We start from the raw sequence: 23801 nt of genomic DNA on the forward strand, positions 1-23801 counted from the left end.
ATTGTCTTTTTAGCATTATTAAGAACAACCCATTATGTCTTATGACAGTCTGCACAGTAAAACTATTAAACTATGCCACAAAGTTATTTTTTCCATATTTGGCACAGTACAGCAAATAAATGTAGCTGAAAATGTGTTCATAACAGATGCTTCTCTATTTTCAGGAATATCCAAAAGTATTAATATAAAAAACACACACTCTAAAGCTCTGCGTTGCTCCCCGGCCCCTCCATTTGGGAAGCACTGTGTTAGCTTATAGTGAGCTTTTAATAAATGTCCACCTTGGTATTTTTTTTTTTATGTTTGAGCTGTAATATAAAGGAATAAATACAAATCATATACTTTTTTTACATTCTAGTTTTGAAGAGAGGGCAGGGAAACAGAATTCTGGTTAATATATACATATTTATTAGCAATTATGAAATGTCTGTGCAAAACTCATGCCTTTACTTCCATTGTCACGTTAACAAGTATTTAAATTGCAAAATAATGTTAAATAATGTATGAACGATTTACATTCTCTTGCAGACATGACTGTAATTCTCATATGTAAAGATGGAAATACAGATAATATAGCTGTATTAAATGTACATGTTTTAGTTTTATATACTGTTATGGCTGTAGAACAGGGCTCAGACGTCTCTAATGTTGTCTTTTTTGGACCCTTAGCACAAAGTTGTCACAACCCAGGAGTGATCCAGAAATCCTGCAACATTTTCACTTACAAAAAAGCAATAATGGGTGTTCTTTATAGTATCTTCTAGCCCAAGCGCTTCCTTTATTTCCATACCTTCACTATACCATCCCTTGAAGCAGTTACTATGAACCCCTGAGTGGTCTGGAAGGTGGCTATGTCTGTAATAATATCATGGTGTCCTGCTGGCAGTGATTCTGGTCCTTTGCGGGGAGTGTCATCACTGGGCCCCATGGTGTGCTTGTTCTGAATTTCCTATGTAAGTGAAACATGACAAGACATTCAGTGAATGCAGAAACACAACAAGACTAGTATTTACATTTCACCTATAAGAGTTATTGGTATAATTCAGGTGTCATAAATGGACTTGTAATTTGAACAGCTTACTATTATTATACAGATTACTAAATAAATATAGACAAAAGAATTTTTAACCATTGGTATTTTTTAGGGATGCACCGAATCCATGCTCCTGGCCGAACTGAATCCAAATTCTTAAAATCACATAAACATGAAAGTTTAACATTTTTCACGACGTGCTTCTTGTGTGGTTCTCTTTAACCCTACATTAGCCTAATTTGCTAATTTTTCTCTGTAATAATACAACATTACCTTGAACTCGATCCATAACTAAGCTGCATGAATTCATATTGTTGGACTCCTCCTCCTCCAAACCTCAACAAACCTATTGGGTTTATTTACCGTTTACTGGCTGGCATTAACAGGCAATCATACACATTTAGTCTTAGTGGGGAGATTAGTTGCCCTCCGGTAGCTAAGATTCACCACGGGCAACTAATCTCTCTGTGGGCCATTGCTCAAAGAGGAAGAGAAGGAAATCACAATACTCAAAAACTATAAAAAGTAAAAAGAGAGCAACTGACACTAGCTATACACTGTAAGCACATTACTGATAAATCATGAAAGTAAAGGGTAAAAGTGCTAGAAGCCCCAACAGGTAAGTTGAATTTTGTATGTGTCATTACCTGCACAACCTCAGTGCCTTCGATGATCTTGCTAAAGTAAGATACTGGAGGCAAGTTGTTAGTGCTCCCAGCAATAATATAGGATCTCTTCGGGCAGGCCAGATTCCAAAACCTAAAAAAGGAAAGGTACACAGTTTGCACTTTTTCTGGGGATCCATCCTCACACAATTTGTATTTTTTGATGCAACAAATTTGAGATCTGGTCAATTTTCTAAAGACTTGGACCCGGACAAACCAGAAACTTGGTTTTACTGTTGTCAACTAAGAACTTATAATGAAACTTGGTTGTTGCTTAAATTATGTAATGGAACAGTAACATCCTAAAACAAATAAAACCAGTCTGATTTCCATAAAAATACATGTTAGTTTATGCCTGGCAAAGTTCACAAATTTCATTTGATCTAATGATTTAAAAGTAGTAGTAATACTAAGGGCACTGGCCAGGTGCTATTAATAGATTTGGCTGATTATAATAGGATCCATCTGGAAGGAATTCTGGGTCAGGTGCAACTGCCTTATAAATCCATACAAGTGTTAATAAAATACCTTATTTTCATGTCTGATCCTGCAGTCAATAATATGGGGTTTCCATCTGCTGGACTACAGTAAATACCATGGACACTGTGAGGTGATGGCTATTAAGAAAGATATACAGGAAACAAAGTTAATAAAAATTTGGTAACATGCATTCCATAAACCCTTACAATTGTATACATATATGCATTAACTCCAAGCCCATAACTTAAAGGATAGGGACACATTCAGGTTTTAACAGAAATGTTTCACTATGCCTACAGTATATGAACTAGGAATGCACTGAATCCTGTATGGTTATTAAGAGCACCATGGTGGTAAGAATGCTATAGCCCTAAGAGGAAATCACCTGCATTTCAGAGAGAGGAGGAGAATTGCTGGCCCACAGTGTAAATCTTCGATCACCAGTTTCCATATCCCACATTGATACTTCATTATTGCCTTGAACAGCTGAATAAAGAGAAGGAGAGAATGAGATGGCTGTCATCTTTTTTTATTGCCAACGACTAAAACTTGAAATGCAATTGATATTCGCTTTCCTATTTCTCTTTTAATATCTATTATGGCAAAACCTTTAGACTATTCAATTCTTGAGAGCATAAGAGAGGTTTGGGGGAAAAAAAGGAGAGAACCTGAGATGATGAAAAAGTTACAACTGAGTATCATACATATGCAATTAAATGTGGCACAGCCACTGTGCTTACCTGCTATTACCCATGACTGATACATAGTATGCATGCTGAGTGGATGCATAAGAAGGCGCCTGATTCGTGCACGGGCTGGATGAGTGTGACTGGATATTGGCAACTGAAATCTCATGTCCCAGCAAGCCATAGTCCCACTACTGGTTCCTTAAGAGAAGCAGAAATTCAGTGAAATTAGCAAGATAGATGATGAAAATTGAACTAGTTATGTTAAAAAAGATACACTGCTGCTGAGTATTGTCATTTACTCTTAAAAAAAACTACAATTTCAAAGTTCTGTTATAAAAATAAATCAAATAATATAAATAAAAAAAAAAATCATCTTCACTTCCACCAGGCAGGGGGATTCTGAACACAGGTCTCCTTTTCTCCATAGTATTATGAGGGGTGATGATTTGCTCCAGTAACATTAACTAGCAAGAGTGGCTACTCTCAGTGTCAAGCCATATAATTTAGCAGAAAGAAAAATATGAATAAGTATGGATAAATGAAGAACACAAAGAACATGCTTGTTGAAAAAATGCATCACCATCATTTTGAGCAGCTAATATGATAATTATATTTTTTTTAAAAATAAGATCACCCTCCGCCTATGTTGCTATATCTTTGCTACTTTGCAAGGTAAACATTTAATAAATAATAAACTAACTTTAATAGCTGTGTATTGGAGATAGGTGCTCTGCGTGGAGAATTTTGTTTAAATCAAGTTGTCAGAAAGTGACTGTTTTCTTATTACTTCTTAGCAATATTTTTCTTTATAAGCAAATTACACCTAACAGATAACAATACATCAGCCCCCCACCCTTGCCATGATTATCCTTACCAATACAAAGCCAGCACTGGTGGATATCCACAGCAAAAGATGTTATAAGCCCTAATCTGAGATCGTGTTTTAATGTCCATGCATTACTAGGGCATCTCAGATCCCAGCCAACCAATGAACCATTCACAGTGGCGTAGGCAAGCACAGACTGGGAGCCTGCATTGAACTGATGCATGTCCACAACACAGCCATCTTCTTGAAGATCAAGAGTTCTAAGAGAAGAAAACAAAGTCACTAGAAATCTTTTGGGCTTAGAAGCTTTAATACAATGCCTAAAAAGGGATATTGTACTCATACAGTAAAGTTACAGCTTTTAACTTTAAAGTATAGTTAACTGTTAGTTAAACCAGAATAAGTGTAATGTGAAAAATACAATTTCTTCACTGGCAAAAAATATCAGAAGGACCTGCCAACACCCATGTGCGTAGGCAGTAAAATAAAATTGCATTGTTCAGACACTGTGAACAAATACACATTTGATGTTTGGGTTGCAGAGGGGCCATATTGGTATTTTCTTAACTTGCGGAGAAAAAACAGGTGACATTAGCCTAAAGGCATTTTACACGGGCATTCCCCTATTAATTCTTTACTTTTTTTTTTAACTGTACTGCTTGTCTAGGCTAAGGGGCCTGGGGAACCTGCCTTTTAATATTACAGGTTTGGCTTTGCTTTTAGGATATTGTCAATATCTGCTTTCTGTGTTTGCAAATAGCCCAACACTGTGACGGTCAGCGCAGAGCAATGGCAGAGTGGAGGGGAATGCATCGGATTCTTTCAGCCTTTGAAGAAAACACAGGCGGAGAAAAGCTGAGGCTGTGCCATATGACATTAGCCTTAGAAATACAGAATATATAACACTTTTGAACAGGATAGAACCTGACTGCCAATAATGGGCTAATGGAATGGCTGTGCCATAGTTTTTGAAAAAAATTCTTCTAAATTAAAAAACTCAGTTATCAGTAACAAAAACACCAAATGTCTTTAAGCTAATTAATAAGGAAATGAAACATAATTTGAAAATAAATTAAATGAAATGATCATATTTGCATGCTTGAACCTATGTCATGCAGCACAGCACTGGGTTATTTCTCGTGTGTGGCAAAAAAAATAAAATAATTCTATATACAAAGTACCTGCTTTGAAGTGGGTTAATTTTTGGAGATTTAGGTGGCTTAGATGCTTCAATTCCAAGGAGTTGAATATTGCCATTATCAGAAGCCACTGCTAAGTAGTGGGATCCCTGGCAAAAGGTCAAAGTCTTCACATGTCCCCCAATGCGAGAATATGTCAGTATAGACCTACATAAAAATGAATTATTTAATAGTTAATAGTGATATTTGTGAGGAAGGAATTACAAGTGTAATAGAGCAATATAGAATTTGTAGTTACATTTATACAGTTTTTTGGGCTGGAAAAAAAAAAATCATCAAGTTCAACCCTTCCAAATGACCCCCAGTGCATATGTACGTATGACCTTAGGATCCCAATAGCCTTGGATAAAATGATCAAGAAGTCATCCTAGCACCTCTTAAACTTTACTCAAAATCCTCACTGCCCACAACGTAAATATATTCTCTGCTTCAAATGAAAATTCAGTTCAAGTCTACAGGGGTGGCCTCTGGTTCTTTTCCTTTCTATGTCAAAAATGATTTTGCACGGTCTGTCTATAAGGACCTTTAATGTCTTGTAAAGAGTAATCATGTCCCCTCACAAGCACCTTTTTCTCCAGAGAAACCCCTTACCTTGATAGTCTTTTCTCATTGTTTAATTGTTCTATTCCTTTTATCAGTCTAATTACACATCTCTGCACTCTCATTGGTTATGTCATTTTAAGTAAATTACCATTTATCATAGTATAAATGTCTAAATCTAGCAATACAAAGGCCCACGTTGCTTGTATCAGAAGCCAATAATTGCTGTGCAAATACTTTTTTTTTTTTTTTTTTTACAAAGACTGTATTTTGTACCTGGTAGTAGTTGTTTTTCCTTCCATTTTTTGACTGTTCCATATTTTTACTGTCCCATCATTTGAGCAAGTAGCAAAAATGGAATGTTCATCAGAGACTCGTATACGATTTACTGGACCCTTGTGTTCATGCAGATGTGCCACCAGAAGGCCTTTTGGGTGCCATCCTAACAAAAAACCAATAATGTATAAAAGTTCTTAGCAAAGGAAAATAAGCCCTGCAAAGGTAAACACTCACACACAAGCACAATTAGTATTTTCTAAGTATATTCTAAGCATCTTTTCAACTTGTTTTCATTACTTATTTGTTTTATAGTTTTTAAATAATTTGACTTCTTTTTTTGACTCTTCCCAACATTCAAATGGGGATCACAGACCCCATAAGCTAAAAAACTATTGCTTTGTGAGGCTACAGTTTTACTGTTATTGCTAATTTGTATAGCTTATTTTCCTGTTGAGGTCCTCTCCTATTCATAAACCGGTCTCTCATTTAAACCACATCCTGGTTACTAAGGTAATTGAACACTAGCAACAAGACAGCTGCTAAAACTCCAAACTGGAGAGCTGCTGAACAAAAAGTGAAATAATTAAAAAACTAAAAATAATAAAAAATGAAGACCAGTTGTAAATCGTCTCAAAATATTACTCTCTACACTCTCTTACTAACAATTCATACTTTGCAATACCCATTCAGTGGTCTATGTCAAACCAATTTATTAATGGTGGCCTTGTAATGTAAAAAAAAATCCACTTTATATATTACTATGTCTACATCAGAAAAACACATAAATGTTTATTTGTAGGGTATTAATGTTATTTTATAGTATTACGAACTACTACAACATAGCTAATAGAAGTGAATAATGAAAATTATGAAATGGATGAAACTGCAAGAGCAGTCAGCAACACCTTCATAGAAACTATGAATATTTTTGTGGAGTAGATTTCATAGAATAACATTATATAAAGTTCCAAACAATTTGTCCTAAGCTATTTTTCTACCTGTTGGTGGTGGTTTGCTCTCCCATTCTGCACTCTCCATCATATGTTTAGCTATTCTTTCTGCATTGCACTGTTCCCTTTTCTGCTGTATAAGCTGTTGAAGCTCACTCTTGCATGTGGTCATGCGAATCTGGAAGGTTGAAGGGAGGGAAATGCTGGTATATATTTGCATGGTGGGCCTTCTTGGCTGCATCCCTGTCCCTTCAGATGTCTAGGCATATAAAGTAGAATACAAATTATTAGACATGTAGAAGACACTTTGGCTTGTGCACAAATTGTAAAGTCAGTGCCTTTTTATTTATTTACATGGGAAATTGAACATTTTTATAATTTTAGACAGCATAATATAGTACCAATAGTTATGAGATGCTATAACAATTTTATTTGAAAATAAGAGCAAACACATTAATGTACTTTTATCTATTTTTCTGCTTTTTTATTTTTTTATCAAAATATCCAGTTCAAAAGAAGATTAGTGTGTAGATATATATATTTCTGTATCTTTGGGCTCATACAACCTGAAAGTAACATGCATTTGGTAAATTTCTGTCTGCTGCTTTCAGCTTTAAAAGTTTTGATAAATTTGGCATTAGTGCAGTGTGCTGTGTAGGTTACCTATTTATATGTACCTGAGGTGAAGATGAGAGAGGAGCACATACAGCAGCTGCAGACTCAGAGCGAACAGGTTTTGTGGCCTCTTGGTCAGCAGCTGTTCTCACTACTGTTTGGTTAACATTTACAGGCTCCATTGCCCCAAACATGCTTTTCCACTCTTCATTCACATTATATTCCTGCTTGACATGCTTTCTTGCTAAAAACAATTAAAATACATTTTTAGCAATTCTTTAGAAAAGTTTAATTATGTTCAACAATAGCCTAGTATTATTTATATCAAGTAAATGAGATATGACCCACCACACCTTAACCACAGCATGCTCGTATCTGGTAATATATTCTGTGCACACACAAAATTATATTTTGAGACTTACCACTGAGAAGACACTTTATAATCTAACATTTTTGCAATTTTAGGTACTTGTCTATCCCATTGAGTACTAGGTATATACATTTATATTCATGGCGTGTAATCTACAAACAAAATTAGTAAAGTAAAACTTTGTTTATGATTGACTAAAGAAAGCATATTAGTACATACCACGTTTATCATCTGTATCCTGCTTTGTTTTAATAAGATCTGCCTGCCTTCCAGAAAGGCCCAAAGCAGACAAATCAATCACGCCTTTCAGGGAACTTTCATGTATATGACTCTGATCGGCTACATTAGCTTTGGCTTTGTTAGACTTCAGCATGTAATCTTTTAATGCTAAAAGTTTATCTTCTTCATCTTCTGTCATGCCCTAAAATGGTAGAAAAAGACATGCCAAGGACACTGTAAAAAGGATAAATCTGAATAAGGAATATTCAAAATCATACACATAAATAGCTTTATAAGGTATATGACAATTCAATTATTTTATATTAAGTATTGGTGTCTGTAATTTTTAGGATTAAATTAAGTAAGTCCAACATTGGTGTGCAACATTCATTTGATATGAAAAATAAAATAAAATAAAATACAAACCCACTGTTTTATTCCCAAGCCAGTTCAAAAAGTTTCCTGTTTAGGTGTTTGCACAACCAATAGGATGAATAGCATTATTTGAAATTTGCACATGACTTTATGCAACACTTAAACAAATTGTTGGAGAGTTATACTCTACTCATTGGTGTTGTGGAACTACAACTCAATTAATTGTCACCAATAGGTGTTTGCACAACTATAAGGTTGAATAGCATTATTTGAAATTTGCACTATAAGTTTGATTGCACTGAGGTGTGTTTAGTATTAAGAAATTACTACACTAAATAATTTGTTTTTCTTCTCTTTCTTTGCTCCTTTTCTTCCCTTCCCTGCACATTTGCACTGGTTCTTTTGTTATATAGAATTCATTTGATATGAAGTCTGTAAGCATTTATTTTAAATCAGGTAAATCAGGTATGGGATTCCCTTGGGATCTGAAAATTTTATTCAGAAAGCTCTGAATTACGGGAAGTGCATCTCCCATAAAGTTCATTTTAAGCAACATAATTCTCATTTATACAATTATTTCCTTTTTCTCTGTAATAATAAAACAGCACCTTGTACTTGATGGTATTTAAGCTGCATAAATACATATTGGTGGCAAAACAATCCTATTGGGTTAATTTAATGCTTTTAGCAGGCCAAATAGAAAAATTAACACAGTGTATGACGGTGTAGGGGCAGATTCTTGGCCAGTAGAAAAACACAACGGTTTCAGGTGCAGGCAAGGAAGAAGGCTGCTGAGAGTGTAGGGGATTTTTGGCGCTAAAAGTCGCATGAAAAATAAAGTTGCAACTTTATCTAGATTTACTTTTCGACAAAATGGCTAAAAACCCGAATCCCGACAATTCACCAGCTAAAACTTGTCAAGATAATGTAGATGTCAATGGCAGATGTCCCTTCCCTATCCTTGAAGATCCTTCTTTTGCTGCAAAACTTTAGAGGTTTCAGATTTTGGAAGCTGTTTTTTTGTGCAACAATTTTAAGTGCACAAATTTGAAAAATTTGCAGTTTTGCAACTTTTCATGCAACTTTTTCCTGCACTGACTTTTTCAGTTCAGACTTTTATGTAAATGTCATTTGTGGAAATACGTTTATTTATTTATGCTATACCTGTGACAAAAGTTTCTTTAAGAGCTGAGTTATTGCTGGATCTTCAGGGGGAGGGCATTCTGGGAGAGAGCCATTCCTTTTCTTCTGACGCATATGAAGATGTCTGAAGAGGCTTGCAATATCTTTGGATCTTAGGGCATAGTCAAATATGGAGCGGCTGACTGGTTCTTTTAAGACACTGAGAAGGACAATTTCCTTATCAATCTATCAATTAAAGAGAAAAGGATTTTTAACAAATGACAACAGAACAGAAGTTGTAGGTTTTAGTTCACTTAAAGGAGAAGGAAAGGCTGTCTGTGGCAGAGGAAAACAGACACAACTAATCTTTTTACAGAGAAGTCAGTGCAGCATTTCTGTGAGTGCTTATGGCTGTATTTACATAGACTTTTCTGATTAAGCTTACTTAGTTTTTACCTTTCCTTCTCCTTTAACACATTTGCTGAACTGTGGCCAACTGACCACAGGGCAGGTCGGACTTGCAAAAAATAGCTATATTAGCCATGGTTAATTCAAACAATCATAAACTAGAGTATCAAACCTTCTTGACCTAAATTTATTTGAATACTACTGCCTTTTGACACAAAGTAACACTTGGAACACTTAAAATTATGTTAAAACATGTCAGGCTGCTTTAATGTGTAGCAGATGCAGTAATTAATACAGCACAACCATAGGAAGATTGCCAACTATGAACTGACCGAGGGCAGACACCTTCCTGACCAAGACAGCAGCTTAGCAGCCTGTGTATGGGGCTTGCCATCAGGCCTACCGACAGATTTCTGTCCAAAAATCAGTCAGGTATTGTTCAGTCGATTGACTTAATGCAACCCTTACTTGACGGCGAGATACTGGCCAGCTCAATGTGGGCATATCGGGTAAAGATCCGATTGTTTGGCAAGATCTTTATGTGTACGGCCAGCTTAAGATCTAGCTCTATGCCTTCCATTCACAGCATCTGCAAATCATTCTGATCACTTAATTAGTTTAACTCTAAAGTAAGAAACTTTTTACAAATAGAAGTGACATTGTTCATTACATATGCTTTATCACTGCAATCAGAGTCACCATACTTATGCATGAAGAATTCTTATTTTTAAATAAAGACAAATTGCTGTACATCTTAGCTGTGAAGCCATAAAATGAGTACATACCTGTATGATTGGCTGGGTAATAAAGGGATGAAGGTAAGGCATAAGCTTACAATATACATCTGCAATATTTAGCTGCTGAGCTACAGTAGTAATAAATCCCACAGCTCCATAACGTATCCACAGGTTTGGGTGGCACAGAAAAGGTGCTAAAAATTTAAAACAAGCATATAAAGATTATGTCTTATTGAGCAGGTCTCAGTGGGCATGCACATCATATTTTGCACATAACAGGACTAAGGATATGCACTGCCTTCTGCGCTGTGCGGTTTAGAAGCTTTGAATATGGCAGCCGGTTTAGGATAATAAAGGGAAAATTAGGGCTTTCTGTATATCTGTAAGAAAGCGCTAGCAAATTACATAATAAACATGTTCTGTACTTTAAGTGGTTGTAGTCACTTTTGTATATTTATGGAGGAATACCTTTAAATCAGAAATTGAACATAAACATGAATAACATTTATTTCCAATTTATTTATTTTTTTACCATTAACATTTGTTTAGGAAAAAAGTATCATGAATAATAAGTTTTGTTGGTGGTAAGTACATGGAAATGTTTTCTCTTAAAGGAGAAGTAAATGTTGAGTCCCTTGGGATGCCAAATTTTAGTTTGCCAAATTTTGCGCACTTGAATACAGTCATTTTCTTATGGATGTAAATACACGCGTTTCTAGTTACATTATGTATCAACACCTATAAGTTCTCATACGGAAATAAAAAATGTCGACAATTACCGTATATACTCGAGTATAAGCAGAGTTTTTCAGCACGCAAAATGTGCTGAAAAATTAACCCTCGGCTTATACTCGAGTCACGGACCCTCCTGACCCCCTGCTGGTGATTCCCGCTGCCCCCGCCAACATGACAGCCTACCCTCAACCAACTCTAAAGCCCCACACTGCACGGACAAAAACTCCTGCAAAAATCGCAGTATTACTTACCAGCACCTGCGACTTAAAGTTCCCTCAGTCCCGCTCTCTGCCTATGCCAGCTTCCCAGAACTGCCATCCTGCTAACTGTGAGCTCTTCTGCTGTGCTGAGCGCTCTTCTGCTGTGCTGAGCGCTCTTCTGCTGTGCTGAGCGCTCTTCTGCTGTGCTGAGCGCTCTTCTGCTGTGCTGAGCGCTCTTCTACTGTGCTGGGCGCGCTTCTGCTCTGCTGGGCGCCGCAGTCGCGCCAGTGATGTCACGCGCCCCCCTTCAGTTACTCATGGCCTTATCTTAAGACCATGAGTAACTGAAGGGGGCGCGTGACTTCACTGGCGCGACTGCGGCGCCCAGCACAGTAGAAGAGCGCACAGCACAGCAGAAGAGCGCTCAGCACAGCAGAAGAGCTCACAGTTAGCAGGATGGCGGTTCTGGGAAGCTGGCATAGGCAGAGAGCGGGACTGAGGGAACTTTAAGTCGCAGGTGCCGGTAAGTAATACTGCGACTTTTGCAGGAGTTTTTGTCCGTGCAGTGTGGGGCTTTAGAGTAAGGCAAGATGGTATTGGAGGGATGTGCAAAACTATAAGTTCCATGCAGGATGCTGCCGCTTTGCAGAGCGATTTGACAAAATTGGAAAACTGGGCAGCTAACTGGAAAATGAGGTTCAATGTTGACAAGTGCAAAGTTATGCACTTTGGTAGGAATAATATAAACGCAAACTATCTACTGAATGGTAGTGTGTTGGGGGTTTCCTTAATGGAGAAGGATCTAGGGGTTTTTGTAGATCACAAGTTGTCCAATTCCAGGCAGTGTCATTCTGTGGCTACTACAGCAAATAAAGTGCTGTCTTGTATAAAAAAGGGCATTGACTCAAGGGATGAGAACATATTTTTGCCGCTTTATAGGTCCCTGGTAAGGCCTCACCTTGAGTATGCAGTGCAGTTTTGGGCTCCAGTCCTTAAGAAGGATATTAATGAGCTGGAGAGAGTGCAGAGACGTGCAACTAAACTGGTAAAGGGGATGGAAGATTTAAGCTATGAGGTTAGACTGTCGAGGTTGGGGTTGTTTTCTCTGGAAAAGAGGCGCTTGCGAGGGGACATGATTACTCTGTACAAGTACATTAGAGGGGATTATAGGCAGTTGGGGGATGTTCTTTTTTCCCATAAAAACAATCAGCGCACCAGAGGTCACCCCTATAGATTAGAGGAACAGAGCTTCCATTTGAAGCAGCGTAGGTGGTTTTTCACGGTGAGGGCAGTGAGGTTGGGGAATGCCCTTCCTAGTGATGTGGTAATGGCAGACTCTGTTAATGACTTTAAGAGGGGCCTGGATGAGTTTTTGAACAAGCAGAATATCCAGGGCTATTGTGATACTAATATCTACAGTTAGTATTACTGGTTGTATATATATATATAGTTTATGTATGTGAGTGTATCGATTGGTTAGTATAGGTTGTGTGCTGGGTTTACTCGGATGGGTTGAACTTGATGGACAATGGTCTTTTTTCAACCCTATGTAACTATGTAACTATGTAACTATAACTTGTGTATCCTGAGGCAAGATGGTATCAGGAGGAGGCTGCATCTTTGGGGTTTGTATATCCAAAGTCAGGGCTGTAAATGGAAATATACATAATAATATAAATAATAGCTGCCCTATTATTAAGGATAATAACTGTAAATAGTAGCAGGCACACAGCATGTTCCAAACAAGGTACTTGCCATAAGGATTTATATCTATATATAGTATGTATAAAGTGCAAATGAGTTCCAGGGTTGGACTGGACTTTTAAGTATATGGTAACAACTGGGTCATCTCTATTTAAGTGTGGACTTTGTGAAAACTCGGGTATATAGACAGCAGCAATAGGTTAATGTCAATATGCTTTCTGCTGAGAATGGGGGGATCTATGTCAGTTATCAATTATCAGTTCTCAAGCAATATCGTGTAACAAGATTATCCTGCTGTACTTCTTGTGCTTCGTGTTCTGGCTCGCTCGCACCAGCCCTACTGGTGACACCCTAGGCTTATACTCGAGTCAATAGGTTTTTCCAGTTTTCTTAGGTAAAATTAGGTACCTCGGCTTATATTCGGGTCGGCTTATACTCGAGTATATACGGTACTTTCCACCATGGAACAAATCGCTCAGGTGAAGAAAACTTTCACTCTTTTACTGACAGTTTAAAGGAGAAGGAAAGGCAAAGTCACGTGGGGGTGCCAAAATATAAGCCACCCCCAAGTGACTTTAAGCACTTACCTTGTACTTATCTTGGTACCTGTAGCGAGCTCTTCCTCTTCTGTGTTTGTGCATGTGCAGTAGAGTGAAATGCCGAACTTTAACAAAAAAGGGGTTTTGCTGGCAGAAGAAACACGGAAGGAGGAAGCGCTTGCTGCAGGTACCCCGGGCTGGTGTGTTTTTCTCCTAACAGGGGCACCAGCACGGGGTACAAGGTAAGCCATTAAAGTCACTTGGGGGTGCCTAACATTTTGGCGCCCCCAAGTGACTCAGACTTCCCTTCTCCTTTAAATTCATAGCACTCGTAAAAAGTCAATGATGGTTACTAATACAGCCCTTTAGGAGGGTTTTGTATCTAAAACATACCAATGTCACAAGCAAATTCATAGATGTGTGGTTTCTGTAGAAGACCGAGTTGACACATGCAAGTAAGGGCATTGAGAGCTTTAAAGATTACAAATTCTTCCACATCACTGAGGCCCTGCTGGAGAAGGGGTTTTAGGATGGAAGAGCTTTGCCACCCAACATATGCTGCAACACCTGCAAAAAGAGAGTTTAACCATGAGGTCACAAAAAACAGTTTGAAGCTTGCTGTGCAAAAGTAATGCTGACAAATATTTTTATGTAACATGCAAAACATAAGCTAGAACATGAGAAGCAAAGGTTACAGCAATTTGCTGAACTCTGATGTTTTAAAAATGCTAAGAGGCATTTTCCAAATGAACCAACCTCCTAAGGCATGTTTAATCATTTTGAGCCTTTCACATGGTAACACAGCATTTACAATGTTTGCTTTTCTCTTCTGCCTCTTTCCAGCCAATTTTCCAATGCCTTGTTGCTAAGAAAAATAAGATGCTAGCGTTCAGATTGCTGCTGAAATACTAAAATGTAGATCCGCTAATAAAAGCTAGATAACTGAAACACCATAAAAATGAAGACCAATTGCAAACTGTCTCGGACTATCACTGTCTACATCATACTAAAAGTTATTTCAAAGATGAACTACCCCTTTAAGATACTTACCCTATAGGCTAGCTACAGCAAAATATTTAAATTTCCAAACATATAGTCAAGGATACAACCATACTTAACATGGTTTTATATATGTGCTAAAATATTGATTTATACTTTGTATTATGATAAAACATTGCACACAGCTTTTAAGTAGGACAATGTCAACATTACTTTTTTGAGAAAGGGAAGATGTAGCCTACAATGCAGTATCATCATATTTACATAGGGTTGAAAAAAGTCCATCAACTTCAACCCAGATGAACCCAGTGAACCACTTTGTTTATTATTTTTTTAGGAAAATCTCCTATCCCAGTTCCGTAGTCCAGAGTTACTTCTGGCTCCCAGACTGTGTCCCTCTTACAGTGCTGAAGCTAACTATTTTCCACTCTGAGCTAAGGGTGCTGGTCTGAACCTTATAAGTTGCAGTACTTTTTACACTAAAGCAGGGGTCAGGAACCTTTTTGGCTGAGAGAGCCATAAGCACCACATATTTTAAAATGTAGTTCCGTGAGAGCCATACAATATGTTTGGCCGCGGATGCTGAGGGCAAGGTAGGGTGGGTCCCAAGGATGCCGGATGCGATGCGAAGGAGAGTGTGGCCTGCGCTTGGTGGATAGAAGACATATTCTAAGGCTTAGAACGTGTCTTCTATCAGCCGAGCGCAGGCCATGTCCCCCGTTATTTTTTTTATTAAAGATTTGTCAGTGAGCCAGATGCAGCCATCAAATGAGCCACATCTGGCTCCTGAGCCATAGGTTCCCTACCCCTGCACTAAAGCTTTACAATCACCTGCCAAATGTAAGGGTGCTATAGGTTGCACTACACTGAGGGACAGCATGGTAGGCAAAAATAAAAGACCAAAACAGAGACAATTGTCTCCTGTAAGCTGGTAGTGTGCATAGAGGCTACATAATAGCCAATCTTAGCACTAATTTGCACCTCTATGAACTTTTATGATGCTTGAGTTGCTCTCCAAGTCTTTTTACATTTGACTGTGGCTCATTGGGGATCCCTGCCTTAGAATGTGTCAGGAAGAGACTCATGGTATGTTAAGGGCATTTTCATTGCTGCTACATGCAGAGGCAATCAAATCCATTAATGTGCCCTAAAGTAACAACTGTCATATTCTACTAGCATTTAACAATGGTACACCAGGAAATGTACCTATATTTAACTCTTTGAGGCCATAATCACCTTTTGCCTCGAATAATAATTCTCCCTATCCTGCACATCTGCAGACCTGTACAATTTTAGCATATAAAAAAACTGAAACAAATTTTTAAAAATGGAATTGTGGGAATCATTCGATGATGGGAAATGCATCATACTTACCAACAATGCTGTCAAAAAAAGCCCCACGGAGATGCCAATCATTCTTGTCATTCAAGAATGTGATCATGTGGGAGAGAAGCACATCATTGGCTTTTTGCCGACCAAAGAAAACACACAGTCTCGTTATCCCGTTCTCCATTAAGGTTTGCTTCACAATGTTTTCAGGGTCACTTAGAAGTGTTACAACTTTTTGTTGGACCATCTCATGCAAGGCCTGCAACTCTGCACAAAGCATCCAACAAAATGAAAATCTTTCAACTTAAAAGACTTGTATAACAAATTCTGTAAATCCATCTGAACAATTATTTAAAGTAGAAGGAAAGGTAAAAACTAAGTAAGCTTTATCAGAAAGGTCTATGTAAATACAGCCATAAGCACTCACAGAAACCCTGCTCTGAGTTTTGTCAAAAGTAACCGGATTTCTTGTCTCTTTGTTTTCCTGTGCCAGAGACACACAGCTCTCTCTCCCCTCTCCTGCTACCCCCTCCTCTTAATCTTACAAACTGAGCATGTACACCAATTTTGGTCTTAGTGGAGGAGCAAGGCATTATGGGAACAGAGCTCAGCGTTTTTTTTTCCTATGAGGCTTCTGATCATCTGAACAGGAGAAATATGGGGAGACTTAAAGCACTATTGAGAGAACTAAAGGTATGCCTGCAGATTGAGATTAACTCTTTATTAGCCTTTAAATCCATCCAGCACATATTACAGATTAAGTTACTGTACTGACAATGTACTGTAACAATCCCCTTAAGATTGCATTTTTATACCACAAAACCTGTGGTAGCACTAATTTCCGCACCACAAACGTGATGTTTCCATATTCCTCTAGGTAGTGTAGGTTGATCATAACAGACAAGTATGCATGAGCTAACAAATCTAACTACACAGCCAAGGCACTAGTCTTCATTTCCCTACTTATTCATGGCCTAATAGTGAGGGCCCACAAAAAAAAGCCCAGAAAACATGAAGCCTCAGAGGGCAATGTGCAGCAGGAAAGTAAAGCAGTAGGGAAATTAACAACACAGAAAAAATATATGAACCCCAGAAACAGTGTGTCAGAGTAAAAGAGGTATTACCTGTGTCATAGCTCTCACTAGGATGTGACACCTCATCCAGTTCTTCACTGCTAGGATCATTTTCCATGTTTAAGTTTTTTAGCTGCACCAACTCCAGAAACCTCAGAGCAGTTTCTGCCAGCAACGCTATGTTCTCTTTTCATAGGCATGCAAGAAAAGATGTAAAAATAAATTAACACTTATTAAATTAACTTTTCATGTGTTGTAGATTAGCCTATTATTAGCAGCAATTTTTTAACTTCTTTTAGTTTTTTTTTTTTAATTATTTCTTTTCTGTTTCTGTCTGATCGCAAAATACAGTTAAAATGCTATCTAGTTCTTAGTATTACTGGCCCCTACATCCACAAAACAGATTGGTCCTAAAGCTAATTGTGTAATTTTGATTCATTTTAAATCACTTATATTTCTGTACAGGCCAGTCATATTCATTCACCCAAACAGCTTAGAAGTTAGGAAGTAATTGGGATTTCAAAATGGCTTTGAGCAAATGGTTAAAAAATATCAAACACTCATTTAAGACACTGCTAAGTGCTGCAATACAATGTACTGGGAGATGTAACCCATTGCAACCAATAAGCAGGAAGCATTTACTGGTCACCTGTTTGAAAGCAAACATTTTATTGGTTGCCAACAGTTACAGCTCCTGGGCAAACTAAGTGTCTTTTATTACATATGGGGGGGTGAGAATACTATTGCCTTAGAATTTGTTGCAATGAAGAATATCGATTTTTGCCTTGTTGTTTTTTTTTTCTTTAATCATAGTCAACAACACAATAATGGTATAATGCACAAACAGAATATTATGAAGTTAGTTTAAAAACATTGTCAATAAAAATTGAGGTGTGGGGTGGCCATAAGGCATTAAGTTAACTGCTGGAATATCCAGCCCTTTTTCTCAGGGAACCCAGGCTACTCTGAACATCATAGTTGCAACTAAAGAATTGGTTTAGAAAAAAATCCAATTAGTTTGGCTGGTTCAGAACTGTATTATTTTGAAGGTCAAAATAAGTAAATTACTTTAATGTGGGAAATACATCACAGCTTTGGCAGCTGAAAATAATCACACAATAAATATGGAAGCAAGTGTTGATTTTTTTCCATCTATAGAAATCTTAGCTCAGATGCTTGTTAAGGTCTGCTCAAAAAAAAGCTATAATTTTCTTTATCAGGACCCAAAAGGTCACATGGGCAACCTCTATCCCTGGGGGTGGCACTTCTTTTTTGCATGCTGAAATATCTGGGGTGATTTTGCTAATTTGCATTTTGAAATTAGGGTTTGGATTTTGTTTGGGATTTGGCTGAATCAAATGTGCTTGGACCAATCCAAAATGTTCTGATGCATCCCTAACTAGAAATTGCTCCAGTAAAAGCAGATAACATTTCCCTGTTTTAAGACAAAGCTGCTGTAATTGGCTAACCAAGCCCTTCTGTGCTTTTGGCAAAGAACCGTTAGAATAGAGAATCAATAGGAAGTTCCACAAAATGACTTTTCTATTCCTTTGTAAAGCTTTTAAAGGAGGACTAAAACCCCCATACACTGCCTTCCATTGCCACCTTCATGTTCCCTCCCTGGAGCCTTTAAAGGAGAAGGAAAGGTAAAATTCACTGGTGGGTGCCAAATGTTAGGCACCTTCCACAGACTTTTATTGCTTACCACACCAGTCCAGGGTAGCTGTGAGCATGTGTTTCCACTTCCTTCCATATCTCGGGGCCCACACATGTGCAGTAGAGTGAAAAAGCCAGCTTTATGGTTAAAGTTTGGCTTTTCACTCTACAGTGCATGCAGGAGTGGCACGAAGACAGAAGAAGGAAGAGGAGACACTCGCTAGCAGCTACCCCTGGTGCCGTTTTCTTCTAACAGGAGCACCAGCCTGGGGTAAAAGGCATCTCCCCAGTGACTAATCGCTTACCTAACATTTTGGCACCCCCCAGTGATGTAGCCTTTCTTTCTCCTTAAACATAGAAGAGAGTCCACAGGCACCATTATTTGCATCTTTTGATTCACTTCACTGATGGATGGAGCTTTCTGACCCATGTGCAGTTGGAGATAATCTCAGACTAGCTCCAACTGTGCATGCCAGAAAGCTTAGTGCAAACTTGCTGAACAAAATTTGACATCTAGAAGATGGTGCCTGTGAACGCCCCTGCATCTATATGTCAGGTTTTTTATGCTTTTCCATGTATTAGACTCTGTGAGAAGGGAGCATGGAGGGGTGCCAATGGAGGGCAGTGAATGGGGGGCTTTGTTTCCCTTTAAGCTGTTTTTAAACTAATACAATGAACACCGCCATGTGCTGGTCATTTTTTTTTTTACACTGTACAGTTGGAGTTGTATTCCCTTAAATTAGAATGCCATCTGACATGCAAATAACTCACCTGCATAAGCCAGTCTTACTATTGTGGCTTCGTCTTGAGCTAAATGTGCAATACCAGGTAAAATGTACTCTGGGTAAATGTTGATGTCATTCCGAGGTACCTCCTTGACAAGAGCAAGAACCTTAGTCAGGGTCCTTACAGCTTCAGCCTTAACTCTGGGAACAGAATCATTGCAGAAATGAAGCAAGTATGGGGTGATTCGATCCAATAAAATTTCAACATTTATACGTGGAGCTAGGTGAAGTATAAGCTCCAATGCAGCAAGTTTCGAGTCGCAGTACTTCAAGGTTTGCAAACAGGACGTTATCACAGAAACAAGAATAAGCAGCCCATTCTCCTTAATTTCACCTTCTACTTTTTCACTCTGATCATCTCCACATAAATTATGAATGATGTTGTCTAAATCCTTGCGGATAACAAGAATACGTTCATCAGCAGAGTGAAATGTTTCTTTAGCAAACTGTGCCATATATGGCTGCAAAAAGGTGTAAAATATTTCAGGGAATGCATTTCCCCGCTGTTGTTTTAAGTAGTCTTCTGCTGCCAGCCGTTTCTCTGGTTCACGACATATCATCTGAATAACCTTTCAAGTAAGTAAAATATGATTTTAGAAAATGACATGTAATAAAACATTTCTTATTATTTTGAGAATACTTCTTCTGTACATTTCCTTTGTATTTTGTTACATTAGGGGAAAAGTGAAAACTTGTTATGTGACCTTTTTGGACAATTCACTCACATTAGTCCCCCATCTATTTACTGAAAAGAAGGAGACCGATAATGGACATTTGGTTATATTTCAGGGACACCATAGATGTATTAACTGGAATGAACCTTATAATTGTTAGAGCAAAGTATGGTACTACTGTCTTTGAGTTGTCAACAGCTACCAAAAACTGTAATACTAAAAGCAAATTTCACACTAGATGAAATTTTACAGTACTGCATTATTAGACTGTAAATATATATGTTATAATTAATGGAGAAACACTTACCAGTTGTCTTATTGAGCTATCTTCAATTTTACCCATCACTTGATCTGGTGAAAATTGTCCTTTTTTGTATGCTAAGAGCTGGGACAAGTCGAATAATGGCACTCCTTCTGTAAACAGTTCTGCTATTACACATCCTGAAAAAGGTAAATTTTAAAAATAAATATGGTATGTGCATGCAACACCATGCAACTGCATGCAATTTTGTAGGATCCTACAAAATCTAATCTCCAAAGTCTGTAATGTAAAGTTGGATCAGATAACGTTGGATCAGATAAAGTTGGATGGTGTGTCTTGCTCCTCCATCTACATCTGACAGTCAATGTATTTCAACGAAAGAAAAAAAGCCTGCTAGACACCATAATATTTTGTCTTGTCGAATGAAGATGCGGCATATGGTGTCGGATGGCAAATATTTCATGTAGCTTACATATCAGATTTTTGTATCAGTCCCAATTATATTTTTAACCATGCAACTACATCTAAATAGTAGGATGGGTTTTGTCAATCCAACACCATCCTACAAAATCTTCCATAGAGTTTAGCCTGCAGTGCAGGGAGCTGCAGGTCTCTCTGCTCTGAAATGAGATGCAGAGGCCTGTGGTTATTTGCGCATACTCAAACACAGCAATAAAAAATATATATAAAATGTATGGTGCCATAGCTTCTCAGATCAACTAACTGTTTTTATACCTACACTTTCTGAAAACAGAAGAATAACAATAGCAAGTTGTAACAGAGCAAGTTACCCCATTAAGAAGGATACCTGCAGAAAAGATGTCCATTGCACGCTTAAGATCCCCTCTTGTTCGTTGGTTGTTATTAGTCAAGTCAACCAGTGGAGTAGATGGGTCCTTGATGGACTCAAGTTCTGTTGAAAATGTGCTTCCATCCACAAACCTCTCCGGGGCAATGTAACAGGTTCTCCTACGAGAAGTGTCAAAGAAATAATTGAAATCTGCTGGGTTGTCTTCTGGAAGGTATGTGGGTTTGAAACTTGCAAAGTCTGTAAGAAGGACCCAGTTCCAACTTGTCACCATGACATTTTCTGTCTTAATATCTCCATGGCGTACGCCAGACTTGTGTGCCTGATCCACAGCAGTTAGTATCTGAAAGGCAATCCAGCGCTTCTCAATGTTGTTCAGGAAAGGACGGGTACTGATCCTGTCATAGAGGTTGTCCCTAACAAACTGCCTGAATAATAAGGCTGCTTTTTCATTTAAGGTAAACTTCTGAAAGGGAAGGCAATTCTGGGAAGAACACAGACGAATCTTCAGTTCCTCTAGTTCCTGCTTATAGTTTGTGAGTGGCAATGATGGGTCTTGAATGGCAAATACCTTAACTACTACCAGACCTTCCCTGTGTTTGGCTCGTGCAACTTTAAAAAATCGAGTACTTCCCAGGCTCTTGTCATATTCAAACTCATGAATATCTGAAAAATAACTGTCTACAGACAGGATCTGTGATGGAGCAATTCCTGCTAACTGGTTTCCCATGATGGTTTCTGTCTTTTTATTCAACAGTCCCAGGATAAACTATGATTTCTAAGGGAACAAAAAAGAAAACAAATATTAACATTTGATTATTTAATCATGTCAGAAAACTAGATTTTAAACCCACCTATAACTTGTTTACATACATCCCTTCAAAGACTCCCAATCTCTTCTCCAATCAAATTTAGATGACTAAAATTCACATTTAAGGCCCTTAGCAATGAATCTCCTCCCTATATTGTAGATCTGATCTCAAAATACATGAAACCTATGCTCTGCTGCTCTGACCTTAGCCTCTCTTCATCATTTCATCCCACTTCCAACTTCTTTGTGGGTTCTGCCGGTCTCTGAAATTCTATGTCTCAAGCTATCAGACTCTCCTCTTCCTCCCTAAACAAGGCATAATTTGCTGGCGCAATATAAATAAATGATAATGAGATAGTGTCATTGAAAAACAGCTGTGTTTATCTGGTCAAATATTTCACCATACAGGAAAGGAATTTTTGCACTACTTGTTAAAAGTTTTGAGAGGATTATTGTAATTCAAAAATCTAACAACAGCCAGAAATGACTACCCTGCTTACTAGTGATGACTATATTTTAATAATGAAAAAAACATTGACTGACCCTTTCTGACCACTTTTAGGCCCTCCTGCCTACCTTTTGCCAAATCTAATCCCTTTAAAACAATACTAATAATTTTTGTCTCCAGGGCCTTTTAGAGATACTGATTTGATTTCTATTGTTAATATGAAATATGTATTCCCTGGTATAATGTTAACACCCCTGAGCCTACCCCAGACTCCCAGGTGGAAATTTCAGTCCCCCTACAATTCCTTATAGCACTAGTCCCCAACCAGTGGCTTGAGAGAAACATGTTGCTCACTAACCCCTTGGATGTTGCTCCCAGTGGCCTCAAAGAAGGTGCTTATTTTTGAATTTCAGGGTTAGAGGCAAGTTTTGGAGGTATAAAAACCACATGTACTGCCAAACAGAGTCTCCTGTAGGCTGCCAGTCCACATAGAGGCTACAAATAACCAATCACAGCTTTTATGTGGCCTTATTTGGTACCCCCAGGTACATTTCTCATGTGTTGCTCCCAAACTCTTTTTACGATTGTGGCTCAGAGGTAAAAAAAAGTTTGGGGACCCCTGCCCTATAGTAAATACATCCTAAAACCAAGGCTTCTAAAAGTGCTGGAAGGGCAGTCCCATAGCCTGAGCAATATACTGTGCCAGCTCCACTCTGCTTATCACCAGTAAGCAATCCTAGATTTTTATGGTATGGTATGTAACCCTTAAAGTCCAAAAACATGAGGCAACCTCAGATCATCTCTCTACTAGCCCAATTATACTAATTCCCTCCCCATTCAGCTGAACAGCTCCATAACCACAATATCAGATGGCACACAGACATGAAGCTTCCGCCTCTTGATGGACACACGTCCTACAGAACTCGGGAACAGGGTAAGAGACTGTGCCAGCCCAAAGAATCACACAGGAAGCGGCACCGAGCCAGTCAGAGGGAATCCAGCACCCTCCATATTACTGTAAATTCCTAGGTAATCCCTCATCGTACCAGGGCATGCTGTTGCAGAGACTTGAAACTTCCATTTCGCTACACACGGCCAGTCTTGCGAGATAAATCAGCATAGCAAGAGAATAACAGCGAAACCCCGGCTGGTTATGTCAAAATCCCTTTAACGGGACAAAAACACAACCCAAGGCGCATGCGTAGAACAGATTTGCCGCGTCCGGTAACACCCACTTCAGCGAAGTCTTTCCCCTCAGTTTAGGAGTTTAG

General features: G+C 38.3%; 1 protein-coding gene across 1 annotated transcript; it reads right to left on the bottom strand.

The window, feature by feature from the left end:
- Window positions 1-385: 385 nt before the first annotated feature.
- pik3r4 (phosphoinositide-3-kinase regulatory subunit 4) lies at window positions 386-23681 on the bottom strand. The gene is given in 20 exon segments (NM_001114229.1): window positions 386-949; window positions 1681-1792; window positions 2227-2315; window positions 2564-2664; window positions 2919-3065; window positions 3742-3953; window positions 4875-5039; window positions 5709-5874; window positions 6710-6920; window positions 7339-7520; window positions 7866-8067; window positions 9405-9608; window positions 10556-10701; window positions 14079-14252; window positions 16059-16280; window positions 17138-17272; window positions 19514-20096; window positions 20509-20642; window positions 21272-22049; window positions 23577-23681. Coding segments are annotated over 19 exon segments (4086 nt in total). The 5' UTR covers window positions 22002-22049; window positions 23577-23681; the 3' UTR covers window positions 386-778.
- Window positions 23682-23801: the final 120 nt, after the last annotated feature.

This window comes from Xenopus tropicalis, chromosome 6 (genome assembly GCF_000004195.4).
Source record: "Xenopus tropicalis strain Nigerian chromosome 6, UCB_Xtro_10.0, whole genome shotgun sequence".
In the NCBI taxonomy this organism is placed as follows: domain Eukaryota; kingdom Metazoa; phylum Chordata; class Amphibia; order Anura; family Pipidae; genus Xenopus; species Xenopus tropicalis.